The sequence below is a fragment of the Cygnus atratus genome, chromosome 8, assembly GCF_013377495.2.
Source record: "Cygnus atratus isolate AKBS03 ecotype Queensland, Australia chromosome 8, CAtr_DNAZoo_HiC_assembly, whole genome shotgun sequence".
Lineage (NCBI taxonomy): Eukaryota > Metazoa > Chordata > Aves > Anseriformes > Anatidae > Cygnus > Cygnus atratus.
In genome coordinates, this window is record NC_066369.1 from 21,738,444 (window position 1) to 21,754,431 (window position 15,988).

The window sequence follows — 15,988 nt, forward strand, 5'->3', positions numbered from 1 at the left end:
AGGTAGGAGAAGGCTGATGTGTTGCAGTGGTCCCAAGCAGATTTGCTGTAAGAACAGAGCTGAAGCAGGAGCCATCAGCTATGTCATGGTCATTGAAACAGGCTGGTAGGGCTGAGAAGTCTCACAGACAAAGCAGTAGCCTCTCACTTGGCCCTGCAAGCCAGTGGCATCTCTGACCACTGATAAATCTGAGAGCAGCTACGATGCTGCACCTGTGCTTGCTGCCAGAAGGATGTTACAGAGAAGATCATTTTCTGTGCTGCACACGTGTGTGAAGCCAGCCTGGCTGGGATCAAGGGCACCTCTGAGAAGAGACCGAGACGTGCATTTGTGTGACACCAGCATGCTTGATTTTTCTCTTTCATCCCCTCACATGCATGCAGACATGGAGCACATGTTTAAACTTCGACCTTAAAGCAGGTGATTTATAGATCCCCGGTCACCTCTTCAGCGACCAAAACTTTTGATGGCAAGAGCAGAGCATTTCTAGGTCCCTAATGCAGGGCAGCAGGTGCTGCTCAGAAGCCACAGGCACTGAACTGATGCAGCTCTGGCCCTCTCTAATAGGGGCAAAGGATTTCTTTTTGCAGCGTTTAACCCTTCTGACCCAGCGAGACTGAGCTGCGAAGGGACAACACAGCTATGTGAGCCTTAGCAACAGCAGCAGAACAAGCGAGGTGCAGGGTCATTTTTCTGCAGGAATGGTTTGGGTCTCTGCTAATCCTGTCTTGCTGGTGGGGCTGGAAAGCTGTCCCTTCAGGTTATAAATCACCGGGCTGCCAGAACGCAGAAATCTCTGGAAAGGGGCCTGTGAGCGTGAGCCCCTTTCCAAGGTCTGTTTATCAGAGCAGAGACACCAGGAAGAAAATGTTCCTGTCATTTCATTCCTTGAAGAAAACCGCCTAGCCCAGCAGGGGTTTTCCTAATATAGCCCTGTCCTGGAGAGATGTGTTGATATCAGCACAGCAGGTATTATGAACCACTTAGGAATCATCAGCCAGCCCCACTGTGCAATTGGTTGGGATTCAAAAGCCTGTGATTTGGCTCCAAGAGAATCTAGGGCTGGCAAGTGGCTCTTAGCTGTGCTGCTCCAGTTTGGCACCTCAGGGCCGAGTCTGCTAGCCAGAAAGTTGCTGGCACGGGGATGTTTCACACCAGGAAGAGGCTGTTCCTGCAGTGTGACCTCTGCTGATGCTGAGGGAGGGAGGATCGTACGGTGTGCTGCCGGGGTTTGAGAAGCATCGCCGTTCCCTGCTAGCCAGAGGCAAGGGAAAACCTCTGTTTCAGGGATGTGGCTGCTGCTTTAGGCTAACGGATGCTTGCTATTCTCTCCCTCTCCTGCCGGTGCTGTTCAGAAGAGATACGCAGCGAGCCCCTACTCTGATGAGATTGTGATGGAAGTGGCTTCAGCAAAGCAGCAGGACGAGCCAGAGATGCTGTGGGTGATGGGACCTGTCCTGGCTGTGATACTAATCATCATCATTGTCATCGCTATACTCCTCTTCAAAAGGTGAGATCTAGGCCAGGGCATTGCAGTTACAGCATGAGCATGACAGGAGGTGGCACCTTCGAGACTCCTTCCAGCCTTCAGATGGGGGGTGCCTTGGTAGACAGTCCCTGGTGGTCGCAGGGAGGAGGAAAGTCTCTACCAGCACAGCAGAAGGCTGCTTTATAAAGATTGCAGAAGGACTGGCTGTGCAGAAGGTAATTAATACCAGCCCCAGGACGCAGAGCTGCTTGTGGATTTTGGAAACCTCTGAGCAGTGGGACAGGGGAGAGCAGCAGCTTTGTCCCTAAAGCCAGTCTGACCACTCTCTCGTCTCACAGCTTGGATTTGCAGCACCAGGAACATCTGTAGTACCACTTACCTGCTGAAGTTGCCTGCTAGATGTCTGGCAGGTGCCCCCACTGCTGCGAATTTTGACAGGGGAACATGGTCTTAGTGAGAACAGGGCGTGGATGTGACAGGCTGAAATCAGAGCAGGAGCACTCCTCTTGAGGCCCCTGGGTCTTGGCTGCTGCGTCCTGCTGAAGCAGCCTCCTGCTCACACGTAGCAGAACAATCCTGCCAGAGCTGTAACTGTGGCACGAGGCAATTGTTAGTCCTTGCAAGGAGCCGCAGGTTGCATTTGCATGTATCTGCGTAGCCTGTTCAATTACACTCGGTCATATTGTCTGTCAGCTCAGCTCCAAGGTTCTGCTCCTCCTGGACTCTCTATTTACTATTTATGTGTATCTGTAGCTTGGCGAAGGGAGCTGCTTTTGTTGTCTGATTAAATGGAGCTCTGCTGTGCATGTGCAGTCAGTGCCTTTCTGTGTCAGTGATCATCTCCTTTCTTCTGTTTCTGCTCTTCCCTGGATCTAGTAAACAAGAAAGGTACGGATCCATTTTATCTTCTTGTTTTGCTAAAATTTCAAATCTATTTCCCAGTTTAAATATCAAGCCTGGCACAAGTAAGGGGCATCTTTGTTTTTGGGAGCACGGGGCTTGCCAACACTGGGGGTTTACAGAGATTTTGTTTCCTCAAAGGCATCAGCCTCCTAGTAATTGTTAGCCCCTCACAGGCTGATGCAGGGAGATGGTTCCAGCCTAAAGACTTCCTAGATTGTTTTTGCAATTAAATTAAAAATCCAGAAACAACAACAGCAGCAGTTATAGGTGCTTCTTTGTATTCTCAGTCACTTCAGACTGAGAGCTGTTCCAGCAAGAGTGCAGGTGCATTCTTGCATTCTGTAATGAGGAAGCTTTAAGCAAATACCAGGCAATTGTAAGAAACAAAGTGTTGGCTGATCTTTAAGGTGGGAAAATGGCCCCCGCCCCCCTCTGCCCAGGGAGTCTGTACTTGGGCCCCACAGATGCTGCGTCCACCTTGTCTTAGCTCTGCTTTAACCCAGACTGGTGCAGGTCGAGCACCAGGAAGCAGCCCCAGCCCTCTGTGCTCACCCTCAGCATTCGTGTCCCTGCTGCGTCCTAGCCCACGCAGCAGCACCTCCGTGTCCAGCAGCACCTGCGTGCTCGGAAGGATGCTCTGTTATCCTCCCGCTTTTCTCCCAGCGGTATCTGTGCAGCATATTCACAATTTCAGATCTACAATGGGAATGAACAGAACCTGAGTAGCAGTAGCTAGCTTGGGATCTGGAGGTTTGTTTAGCGGTGGCCCCGACTAGGCTAATGAGAGAGACAAACATTAATTATATGCCGTGCCCATTCCCCAGCAAAGCTAGGCCACCTTGCTCAAGGGCTCAGGGACTGGCACACAGTAGCACATGGCACATCCTGCTATGCTCCTGAGAGGAAGAACAGCGCTTTATTTGTTTGCCATGTATTTTTCTTGCCTTCTATCAATGCTCTTAGTCTGTCGGCTCTTTTGTCTCAGTCCAGGCAGCTAGAAGGCTTCTGAGGTGTTGAGACACCTCTGAGGTGTTGAGAGCATTGTAAGACTCAAAAGCTGGTCCTCCCCACTGAACCACCCCAGTGTCTGATGCAGCCACGGGCTACAGATGGAGCTTGCTCGCAGTCTGTGCATCAGAGGAAAAGCAGTTTTCACTCGTGATTTATGCACGAAATTTTAATTTATTGCCACTAGTGCCAGCCCAGCACGGGCAGGGGAAGTGATAGTGCCCTGTGCCTACTCAGAGCATTTCTGATCATGGGTGGTTCAGGGTCACCACCGTCCAGAGCTGCAGCTGCCTGTGTGCAGAGCATGGCAACCCTCAGGGTGCTTTGAAATGCCTCACAAAGAAGGAGAAAGCAGACACCGACTGTTGCGATTTACAGGATGGTAAACGTGCTAGCGTTTGTGCAGGCTAGCAGCGGTGCAGTTCCCTCTTTCGCAGAAAGCATCAGGTCAGCAGAGGGGTTCACCATCAGGCAAAATCCAGTTTCAGGCTGTAGCCAGGAGACAAAATCTCTGCGTATTACTGCTGCACGCTCAGCACCTTGGCAAAGCACCAGGATCAGCACAGGCTCAGAAGAGCGTCCCTGTCCTGCTCCTGCCCAGCACCCTTCTGTACTGCACGGGAATATCCAGTGCACTTGTAACATAGAGCAAGAAGTGGGACTGAGAGAATTGCTAGAAAGCCTCTTTGCAGTATTAGATTTTCCTTAGTATTCACTTGTCCGCTTCTTGATTGGATCTGTCCCTGCCTTGCCTGTGAATTCCACCAAGAGCCTGAGGTGGTGGCATTGCTTTAGGCATAAATACAGCATGAAGAGACAACAGTGTATTTTATTGTTCCATTAATACACGCCTTGGGTGCCTTCAGCCATTCAAGACGTATATTAATGGCCCAATAAAACACACCCTGAAGAGCCTTTACACTATTATATTACAGTGTTCTATATTTAAATATGTCTAATACGTGAGAAAAAAAAAATTGGCTTGTATCCTTCCACTACAGGAAATAGTTCCTAGAGGGAGTACAAGGGAAGAAGATCTTGCATTTATCTGCTTTTTCTCTAGTAAAAGTTATGCAGAATATCACATTTCAAAGTGTCTCACTAATCGAACCTCTGCCATCTCTGAAATACAGTGATTCCTGTTTTATAGATGGGAAACGGGCGGCACAGAAAAGGATGTGACTTGCCCAGAGCCCCAGGGAGCCTGGGATGGAGCTGGGTATCCGGGACATGGGCACCCAGACTCCTTTCCAGGGTGGTTTGTGCCAGTCTGTGCCAGAGCTCACCTGCTTGTCTCCATCCTCCATCTACAGGAAAAGGGCACACTCCCCCTCTTCCAAGGATGAACACTCCATCGGCCTGAAGGACTCACTCTTGGCCCATTCCTCTGACCCGGTTGAGATGAGGCGACTCAACTACCAGACTCCAGGTAGGAGCAGCAAACCCCCTCATGTCCCACCTGCCCCAGTTCCCCTTCACCAGGTCACCATGACAGAGGAGGAGTCGTGGTCCTTCCCGCAGCAGCTCTGCACCTTCGTGGTCACAGGAGCACAGATGGGGCTTAGACCGGGGTTATCCAGGTAGCCACCCTGCCTGCAAATCCTCCTCCCCAGCCCTGCAGGCACACAGGGCTGGGAACCCAGATGGGGACAGCCCGTGTCTGTTGTGTGTCGGGTCCTACGTGAGGCTCACACACAGCCAGAGCGACTGTGATCATTGTGAGCCAGGAGGAGTCCCCATGCAGTGCTGGGAGAGCTCGCAAGCACCCACACCCACATTGATCCCAGGTGCTGTGCTGGCTTGGTCCAGGCTGGGGCTCAGCGCTGAGCACTGCTGGTGTGGTGCTGGCCACAGGGCCCGCATCCAGGAGGGTTGGGGAGGTGGTGAGCTCTTACGCTGCAAGGGTGTCCCAGCAGCTTCATCCTGGGATGTTCAGTGTGCTAACTCTCCTGCTCTGCTCAGCTAAGGGTGAAAAGCTCCCTGCAGCCCGCGCTGCTCCCTGGGCAGTGCTGCTGCCCAGTGAAGGGCACTGCTGGTTTCGGTGGCCTCAGTCCAGATGATGGCTCAGTAACAGCTGTTGCTTTCCGAAGCTGACTGTTCACTGCAGAGCATCTCCAGTCATGCCTGCGCTGGCCTCTGGTGCCTCAGGCTCTAGCTGTTTGCCAGCCTGCAGAGGCAGCTGTACTTCCCACTGCAGAAAGGTCTCATGCTGCTGCTTTGTGTCTACCTGTCTCTGATGGCACTGAAAGCACAGTGCCTGTCATTGTAGCGATCAGAGGCGGGCTCGCCCCAGCTCATTCAGAGCCTTTCAGAGAGCCTGAGTCCTAGACGAAGTGGAGGAGGGCTTGAGTTTTGTGATGGAGGGAGCAGTTCAGCAATAAATGAGGCACAGCGCTCTTCTAACTTGCAGCTCCTCCTGGTCTGTAACCTACTTTCCTTTTCCTCCCGCTGCTCATTCATCTAAGAGCTTTCGTCTAACAGGAGAGTTTTGAAGGGGCCGTTTCCTGATGTAAACATGCTACCTCTGGGAGGGAGGGCAAGCGGAGCCTTTCCTCTTGCCACTCACAGCGGTCTGGCTCAGACCCGACTGCGGTGGCGTGGGTTTCACCAGCACATCTCCCTCTGTGCCAGAGCAGCTGCCAGAGGAATTACATCTCCCAGGCAGGACCGATGGCAGCTTTTGTGGGTAGGATGAAGCAACAGCCTGGCAGTTGTCAGCCAACCTGGCACGTTAATTGGCCACAACAGACCAACACAGGAGGAAAACACTGTAGGAAGCAAGGGAGGCACCTGCAGTGGAGAGAGAAGATCTCAACAGGCAGATGACAGCAAGCAGCAAGAGATGTGGGGATCGCACACAGTCAGCAACAGCTCGCAGCTCCGTGGGAGGAGCGAGGTGTTGAACAGGGCACCTGGTCAATGGCCAGGGTGCCTGTGCGTGGGGACGGGTCTCTGTGACATGTCCCACAGCCCAGGGACACAGGGGACATCTTGCTGTATGCTTGTGGTTCACGTTGCGTGGAGGAGAGTGAGAGGTCGGGCACCTGCTCCCTCTCCAACAAAGAGATTAGGTGTTTGCAGCAAGGGCATCCCTTGCTAGAGCTGTAGGAAGGGTCAAGAGCTGCCATCAGAGAGAGGAGAGGTCCAGAAGAGTTTCCTTTCCCACCTGTACCGGCTCATTTGTTAATTTCGCAGATCTCTCTGGAGAGATAAAAACAACCCCAGGAGCCAGGTTCGCTGGAGGCAGCAGTGCCCTGCGATGGTGCCAACCAGTGCTCCCCACCCGGTGACAGCACCACGTCCCCCCCATCGCTAATGAGGCTCCGTGGGGCAGAAGCAGGTGTCCTGTGGCTAGAAATGACTGTTCCAGCTCCTGACAGGCTTGTACTCGTTAACGAGGAGGCACAAAAGCCAGTGAGCCCAGCAGGCCCCTGCTGCTGCCCCTGTCACCCGCCGGCAGCTGAGGCGGTGCTGCGGGGGTGCGCTGACAAGAGGTGCTGGCCACTGGCCCTGCACGCCTCAGTAGCCGGCCTCCCTGCCGGAGTGTGCTGAGCAGGGAAAACCTTGTTTAATGCATAATTAATTGGGCTACTGTTATTAAATATTAAGCTTTCTCATTTTTGTGGTTCTTACTTCAGACAGGGGTTATTTCCCCTCTCTGCACTAACGCACTGCTTTGCTAAGTGGCTGGCAGGATACGGGACCGGGCAGTGTCCCAGTGTGCCATGAAAGGAGGCAGAATTGTGCTGCTGAGGAGCTGCAAGCGAGCTGGAGGCTCTGGGGCACCAAGCAGAGGTTGCTGGGGCTGCGGGCAGTCCTGGCCGCCAAGCAGCACAAACCTCCCTGTACCCAACATATACCCACCCTTACTGCCTCCCCTTGGGCATGAGGCCCCGGCCAGCAGCGTGCAGTGAGAATTGGGGCTCTCAACATCGGCTGGAGGCCTCTGTGCCCACTCCCTGCTCATACCCGCACTGCCACTTGGCTGGCAGCATCAGAGTTAAAAGCCCTGCGCAGGAGGGAGGCTTCTGGTGCTGTGCAGGTGGTGCTTTCCTTTGCGTCTTCACCTCTCTGTCTTTCCATTTCTGAACCTCTGCAATGATGACTAAAGGCTAATGGGATTTCTGTTCTTGCCCCGTTTCTTTTCTTTGCAGGTGCCAGTGTCCCCAGTTGCCCGAATATCTCAAGTTAGTTTTAACTCCTGTATTTATCTTTTGACACCTTTTGCTTTTTCTTTCCCTTTCTCTCTCGTCTCTGTAATTTCTGTTTCAATGTCATGAAGGTCACCCTCACTCACAGCAGACTGTAGATCAGCAGTGATCCCACTTTGGGCCACGACGCGCAGGCCTCGCGGGTACTGCGTGCACAGCAGCGCAGAGACTCCCACAGCACAGCACGGTGTGGCAGAAGGGGAGGTACTGGGTGCCGGGCTGCCAGGAGGCTCCTGCGGCAGCCCTTCGCCTGCCAAGGGATGCAGTAATATCAGGACTATGGGTGTAACTGCCCCTTTGTCTCTTCTTTGCCTTGTGAGCTTCAAGTTCGCTCTCAAACAACCATAAAAGTGTCTCCTCCCTGCTGAGTCTGGGCATCCACACTCAGGAATGGGAGAGGTAGCACAGGTGCTTCCCCCAGAGGCAAAGCCAAGGGCTTTGCAGGCTGCAGTCCTGCAGGCACTGTGAGACCTCGCAGCCCTCTTAGCCTGGCAGAGAGCTCGACCTTCTCTTGCCAGAATCCTTAGAAGAGCATGTAGAAGTCTGGTAGTGTGCACAAATCCCAGGCAAATTCCCTCTGCCTTACCCTGCACCACATGTGGCTGTGTTCCACGTTCACCATAAGAGGATACCGACTGCCTCTTCATCCCCTTCTGCTCCTGCAGCTCCTTTGGCGCTACAACACTCCTTTGACTAGCAAAGCTGAATTTTGGAGAGATACCCTTGAATTTCTCAGCGGAGATGAATGTCTGCAGCTCTGCTGTGGTCCATGGCTCTGCTGTGCTTCATACACGACCACACTGGGATAACCACATGCTGTGGTTATGTTTCAGCCTTTCTTCCTCCAGCCCCACACTTCTGCCTTGGTCCCATGCTGTTCTCCTCATTTACTTGCTCATCCATAACTGCTCGGCGCTACAAAGGCTGCTCCTGAGCTGCAGCCTCTGGAGCTCTGGCACCAGTGAGCGGAGTTTGCAGAAACCGAAGCATCATCTTTGTGGGCCCTGCTCAGCCACCTCGGGCATCCTGGTGGCAAACAGGGAACCACCTGCAGGAGGACCTCAGCACAAGGCAGAAGAGGGATCCCTCCTTCCCCACCTGTCCGTGTGCTGTCCGGCCACCCGTGGATAGCCCTGCACTGTCAAGTGCTGGAAGGCTGAGCGCGTGGTGGATCAGGGCTCGCCTTTGTGCAGCAGTGGCAGGTGCTTTGGGCAGAGGTGTTAGGAGCCCTGCTGGGCAGCAGCTGCAGTGTAGCGTGCAGTGACACTTCCCTGTTATCACCTAATGACTTGTCACCGCTGTGTAAAATGCACGTACCCAGCCTGGGGACTGCTCCATCACCTCGGCGGCCCACCACTGCCATCTGCGGCAGCGTTCAAGCTCCAGAGCCATCGAGAAGCTCCTGGCCATGCTCCAGCCCGTCTCCCTGGGTGTGAATCAACAGCTTCAGCCTATTAATAATCATTATTTCCCACGTGGGGGCTCTGGGAAACCCACAGAGCAGCCGATGGAGTCACGAGCCTTGGGATTTGGATGAGCCAGGCTTTGGATGAGGTGTTTCACAGCCGCGTTCCTGCCAATTCGCCGTCTCAGCTTCAGGGAAGGAGGTTGCGATGGCTGAGCCCTGAATCCCAGTGCTCGGTGGTTTGCACGTCCCAGCCCGGCAGAGCGGGGCTTTGGGCCCTGGAGCTGGCACTGCCCCAGCCACTGGAAGGCCCTGAGCTGCGTGGCAGTGAGCAGAGCCACTCCTCAGCTCTCAGACTCATGCCATCCCCGACCAGGGGAGCAGCAGTTCCTCCATCGGGTCATGCCCACCTTTGCCCAGCTCCCCAGAGGACAGGGCGATGCCCACCCACCCGTAACGCTGTGCTCATACGCTTGCAGGGGCTTCCCCTGCCACAGGTCCAGGCAAGTTTCTTTTTGGCTAATGCCGTAGTTAGGGCTAAGCAGGAGGATCAGCCTCAACCCTTGGTGATGAGAGTGCCAGAGAACCCCCGTGTTCAACCCCAGCCCGTGTGGGAGCCTGGGAATCACCCCGACAGCATCCCCTCGGCCCGTTCCCGTCGGGGGCTTGCCCGAGCCCCTGCCCGCTGTGTGGCCTGCTCTGGGTGCCCGGTGGCTGTACTGTCTGAGCATGCTCACCCGGTCATGCCCATTCTGCACATCACTTTTCTTTTTGTTCCACTGAACCGTGTGCTCTGAGAGCGCGTGCCGCATGCCGCGTGGTCTCGCCGACTTCCTATCCATCCCGCCCGGCGCTTCACATCGTCCGTCCCACGTGTCCGCCTCGCGCCCACCTCTTGGTTTTGCTGTGCACATGCTGCTGTCGAGCCTCCCCCGGGCGCGCAGAGCTGTGACCTGTTCCCTCTCCTCCCTCCCTCTTTGTCGCACCCGCAGGCATGCGCGACCACCCCCCCATCCCCGTGACGGACCTCGCCGACAACATCGACAGGCTGAAGGCCAACGACGGGCTGAAGTTCTCCCAGGAGTACGAGGTGAGCGTGGGAGCGTGCCGGGCACTGGGGCAGAGCGGTGCCAGCCGGGGCTTTGGTCGGACCCCCAGCGGAGAGGGCTGGGGAGCAGCGAGCGATGCCTCCCCCGCAGCGTGGGCCCCGAGCCAGGCTGGGAGCCTGCCAGCTCTCCCTGCCAGCCCCGAGCGGTGGGAACGCGCCGTGAGCGGTCGGAGCATGGCTCGTGCAGGGAAAAGGCCGAATGCGCAGCAGCACGCCGTGCTCCCACCATGGTTACAGCCGTAGGAGTGAATGGGAGCTTGTGTCCACCCACCTGGGCTTTGCTTCTCCGCTCTCCTGGGCAGCCCGCCCCTCGAAAACAAGCAGGCAGTTGGGTGTCCTTCCCTGCTTTCCGCACCTGTTCCCCCCTGCATGCCGCTGGACCCTGCTGGCATTAGCCCCTGCAGCTCAGCTCTGCTGATGTCCTGCTGCCCCCGAGGAGGCTCAGCCCCCTCTTGCAGAGCTCTGTCTGCGCCCTGCAGTCCTGAGCTGCAAACTCCCCCAGGGGCATGCCTCCAGGGCTGGGTTCTGTCCCCACCCGCACCGACGCTGCCTTGGTGCTCACACACGGGCACGCAGTACACATTTGGTGACACCCCCTCCACCCTGCACTGCACCTCCAGCCCGAGCCCCTCAGTTCCTGTCCTCCCCTGAGGGTCACTTGCCAAGGGCGTGCATGTGTGCAGGGGATGGGGCTGAGCAGCACAAGGGCTGCCTTGCTTTTCTCACTGCTCTGCAGGCTGGATGATTAGGTTGGAAACTTGAAAATTTAGGGAAAATTCCTCTGCCAGCCGCGGGAGCAGCACTGGCAGGCTCTGTTTTCCTGTGCTTGCATGCAGGACCCTCTTGAGCCGTAGGGGACTTAGAAATAACCCCCCACTCGTATTAAAGAGGGAATAAATTTGGGATGTGTCCTTTGCATGTGTTATCACTTCTGTTTGAATTGTTATCTGTTGGTGCCTGTGGCCTCCCCTTCCTGCAGCATACTGGTACTGATTCATGAGATGAGATTAGAACATTTCCCCACGAGGTAAAATTACATACGCCAGGAAAGGGAAAGCAGATCTCTGCGCTGAGAAGGTAAGGGACGAATTCCAGCTAGTTCAAAGGGTGAGCTGCGTGTATCTAAGGGAGGCACGGAGCTCCTGTTTGCTTCAAGATGCTAAGTGGAGGCTTTGCTGTCCCTCCGCACACCGCCGCCCGGGCTGGAGAAGAGCTGAGTTCACTGGCTACAGCCCTACGTTGCGGCTTGGGAAACGTTTGGAGGAATAATGTGCTTCTCTTGCAGTTGCTTGTGCTTTTGTGTCAGTCCTGTGAGTGCAGTGTCGAGGTACGCAGTCATATCTGTCTGCCTTGGGCCTTTCGTGATGAGTCCAGCTGAAATGTTAAGCGCGGATGGCTGCTGAGCTGCGTGCGGGCTGCGCCTCTGCTGCGCCGCGGGGCTGCGGCAGGATCCGGCGCCCGGGCGCTGCCGTCCTCACGCAAGGTCTGCACCGCTCGGAGCCTGCAGCGTGATGCCGAGCTGTGGGAGCTGCTTCGGAAAAAAACGAGCACTAAGTAAATTCTCTTAGCTGTTTTCATGAGCCGCTCTCTTCTCATTTCTCTTTCTTTGGAGTATCACGGCTGGTTGAGAGCACCAATCAGTTGTGCTGAGTCGAAGCAGCTGTTAAGTAGGTGATTGTTGCATGTAATCTTTTACCCCTGGAGTCTGCTGCATTGGACTCCTCATCAGATAGAAATTACCAAACATGACAGGTTCATAAGGTGTTTGACACTAGGACGGGCCCCAGAGCAGAAATGGTTGCCCTTTCCTGGCATGTGGGGATCATTACAGCGATTTCCCAGTTGAGATACTGGGGGGAAAAAAAAAACAACTGGACTGAGTTTGCAGAGAACGGCAGCTGCCTGCACAGCAGTGCTGGTGCGATGGGTCTGCTCTCATCCCGCTCCCTGGGTTTGGCATGGTGACAGCTCCCCTTGGGGCTGTGCTGAGAGGGCCGGAGGGCAGGACGGGGCAGGGCACGCCTGCCGGGCACTGCTGAGTAAGGGAATCTGCAGAGTGGATGGGGAAATGGCAGGGGTGGGAGGGAGCGGGCTGTGCAGCCCCAGCGGGAGCCCCAGCTGCGAGCAGTGACCCAGCACTTGAAAAGTCCTCGTGTCCCCACGGCACGGTCGTGCTGCCACACTGGGCATAGCAGAGCTGAGCAGGGAGAGCCGAGGGAGGCAGGTTTCCCCGCTGAACCCCTGCAGCCCGCTCGCCGTTGGGCTGTGCCGTGGAAGGGTTGCGTGTTGAGTGGTTCTGCAGAGCAGCCTGACGTCTCGGCGGGGTGCAGGGCTGTGAATAGACGGCTCCTGTTCCAGCAGCAGCGGCACCCCAGGCAGAGAGCAAATATTTAACAGCACTTCAACCACCGAGGCCAGCTGCCTAGAGCCATCAGTCTGGCGCTTGCCTCGCTCGTGCCGGCGGTAGCGGGGTAACCCAGACACGGGTGACACGAAACAAGACCTGTCGGCACTTCCTCGCACGCCTGCGAAGGAAGCAGGGAGGGTGGCAGAAATCTCTCAGCACGCCCTGGCCTCCATTCCCACAGGTCAGGGAACAAATAACATTGCTCACACCTGCTTGGCAGCCCGCGCGGCCGAGCAGCCGGGGCGACAAAGCCAGCGCAGAGCGAGCTGTGTGCCGGCTGCCGCAAGAGCAGGCTCCCGTGCCGAGGGTCTGCCCTCACCCCAAGGGTCCCATCCGGACCCCCCGCTCGCACTGGTGCTGCTGGAGAGGCTCAGCTGCAGGCCGGGAGCTGCAGTAGGGCTGGTGGGAGCACAGGGCAAGGGCCTGGCATGCGTCCTGGCCTGGCTGTGCCAGGAGGGTATTTCATTTTTAGCATACAGCGAGAGCTACAGTGAATTTACAGTGTGGGATTAATGGAATTAAGTAAGTAGAAGGGAGGCCAAGGCCCTTAATTATTTATCGGCAGGCTGTGGCGGGTGCTGTGGCTGTGTTGGAGCTCCTCCTGCGGGCCGCCTTCCCACGCTGCAGCCTGTGGATACGGCAGGATCTCGCCTTGAGGATCTTGCCCTGAGCTGTGGGATGCGTGCAGTGGTGCAAATGAGTGTGCAAACGAGTGTGCACACACGAATGGCATCTTGACCGCGGGATCCAGCCAGCCAAGCGCTGCTGTCCCCTTCTTCACCATTAGCAAACACAGACATGGGGCTGCCTCTTCCTCCCTTGGGGGTGCTGCCGTTGACCTGCACCACCTGCCCAGGAGAGAACTTTTTCCCTGTGTCCAAACTGCGACGTGGGGAGGATGCCCCTTGTGCCCAGTCCCTTTGGCATGCCCCTCCAGGGCAACCTGCCAGCCTGCCCAAACCCCCTGTTTGCTTGCATTTCCCCCAAAGCCCCCAAGGACATCATGTTACCAGTGCCTGCAGCCCTGGCAAGGAGCAGTAGGCCCCCGCTCAGGCAGCAGGAGCAGCGCTGGGGTCCCCGGGGCCGCTGAGCCCCAGGGTGCTGCTCCAGGGGTCCGGAGAGCCCCCGGGGAGCTGCATGTTGCGAGTTTAATGGGCTAATCGGGAAGTGGCCTGGCAGGCACACAGCGCTCACGTTCCGGTAACAGGAATAATAAGGCTGAAGCAGTGCCAGCGATTGATTCGGGAGCGCATTATGTCCTCATTTGAGACGTGGCGCAGATTGACAGCGGTCAATGCCTGTGCTAATGTGCTTGATTTCACAGGAGGCTGGGAAGCGCTAACAGCCCGAGCGCCTTCCCCTCGCCGTGCCCTTGTGCAGCAGCCGGGGCCGCAGAGCAGCACGGGGCTGTGGCCACGCAGCCCATGGTGGCCGAGCTGTCTCTGCCCCACCACAGAGCAGGGACACCGCCTGCAGACAGGTCTTGGAGCTGCGCTGAGGAAGAGGGGGCAGCATGCCCAAGGCGGATGGCATCCGAGAGACGAACTGGCACCCAGGGATGTTTTCAAGGCATTTGGAAAGTGCTCTCGAGTCTGTCGAGGAAAGAGCCTTTTTCCAATCCCGTCTCAATGGCCTGGCTCCATCTTTATGTTGATGGCAGTAGCAGCAGGGATCCCTGAGCCGCTTCAGAGAGATTGCTCCTTGCACTTCCACGCTGGGAAGGAGGAGTTTTACTAATTGGGCTTTTTTCTTAATTTGCACTTGCTGTCTTACAACATCTCCCCTGTCACTTTAAAGCAAAGCAAAACTAAAAGTCACGGTGCTTTTAAGTTTGCTCCCGGCTCATTTCCTTCCAGTTTCCCAGCCCTTCTGCTTTCTAGGAAGGCTGAGTTGAAAGTGTTACTCTCATTGTGTTTGGGGACGAAGCGGTGATTCCTGCGAGCCCCAGAGAGGAGCTAGAGAAGCCTCCCAGTGCCAGGCAATTGTGGTACAAAGTCAGGAAACGAGGCAGTGCTGCCGTAGACCGGGGTTGCAGAGCATCAAGTGGAGATGGCACAAGAGTTGCCAACTGCTGCTCCACGTAATGGGCTTCAACTGCTCTCCAAGCAGCCCATCAGCCTCTCGTTTATTTACTCATTTGTTTGCCTTAAAGGGGGGAACAGGTGTACATTAATTCATCACCAGAGTTTAAATTAAATCATTTTACTTCTAAATGAGTCACTAATTTGCAGGAGTATTTAATTAGACCCTCTTTGCACTCAGGTGCTGTATTACTTCTGACTTTCTCACCTGTTTGCCCTCTTAAGAGGCTGATGATGATTAGGCCATTTCTGCACATCCTCGTTGCACATCAAAGCAATTAACCCTAATGGCAGCACCTTGATGCCGCTCCTCGGTTTTGGGGGCTCTTGGCAGCCTCCTCTCCCTAAGGAAAAAACCCTTTCCACCGCCGTGGCAGGACTCAGGCTTGCCGGGCAAAAGCTCGCTGCACCCCGCAGCGTGGGCAGCCCTGCAGCCTTTTGGCAGAGATTTGCAGCTCAGGTTGAGCACCAACAAGTGTGCTGAGCCCCGCCAGCACCCACCTGTGCCCAGCGCTGAGCGAGTGCTCCCAGGGTGCAGGTAAGGCTGCTGCTTTCTTCTGTTGCTCCTCAGCAGCCGAAGCATCGTCCCAGGAGGTTTGGCCCCGAGTGCCCCAAAGAGGCACTGGGGCTCCTGTGCCCATGCAGAGAGGGCAGAGTGTGGGGCCGTGGCAGCCAGGCCGTGGGCTCCCAGCCAGGGGCAGCACTCGCAGTCTCGCTCCTCCCGTCCCTGCCGCAGCGCCTCCGAGCACTGCTGCTGCCTGCTTATTACACTAATAACAGAAAATTACAGGTTTTCTGTGGGAAATGTCTATTTACATCCTACATTTCCCAAACTACCTATTAGCATCGCTGTGATGTCACATCCTCCCGTGCATTTCCGTCAGCGCTGGCCCCTCCGCCTGCGGACGACGTGCTGCTGCAGGACAGGACGGTGGCCTAGGGAACAGGCAACTGCCACCTGGCATGGTGCTGGACCGTGCCCTGCACATGCAGCAGTGCCCTCGGGGCTGGCACAGCCATCAGAGCGGTGCCCGAGCTCCGTACCCAAGCTGGGTACCTGCAGCCAGTGTGGGAAGTGCCTGCCCGGTGGCACAGGAGAGCAGGGGACGGCGATGGTGTCACCCCGTGCATGGGCGGTGGCTGACGGTGCTGAGCAGAGGGACAGAGGGGGCCATCCAGGTCAGCCCTGTCAGGGAGCTGTGCTTCCCAGCTCGGCCTTGTGCTCACGGCCGAGCCGGAGCTGGCTGACTCGCGGGTGTTTTATTGCTCGAGAACCCTCCTGCTGTGGCTCTCTGCCAGGCGACGGACGTGGATTTCTGCAGAGAGAAGCGCGCGCGGTGCTTCCCCAGCCTGCTTGCTCAATGCCTGTGGGCTGC

General features: G+C 56.1%; 1 protein-coding gene across 1 annotated transcript in view; it reads left to right on the forward strand.

Annotated features, from left to right (window-relative positions):
* PTPRF (protein tyrosine phosphatase receptor type F) overlaps window positions 1–15,988 on the forward strand; it is a 371,540-nt gene that overhangs the window by 337,341 nt on the left and 18,211 nt on the right. Inside the window, exons 21-23 of the mRNA XM_050712309.1 lie at window positions 1,356–1,510; window positions 4,714–4,829; window positions 10,009–10,106. Of these exons, the coding sequence (XP_050568266.1) occupies window positions 1,356–1,510; window positions 4,714–4,829; window positions 10,009–10,106 (369 nt within the window). The remainder of the gene's footprint in view (window positions 1–1,355; window positions 1,511–4,713; window positions 4,830–10,008; window positions 10,107–15,988) is intronic.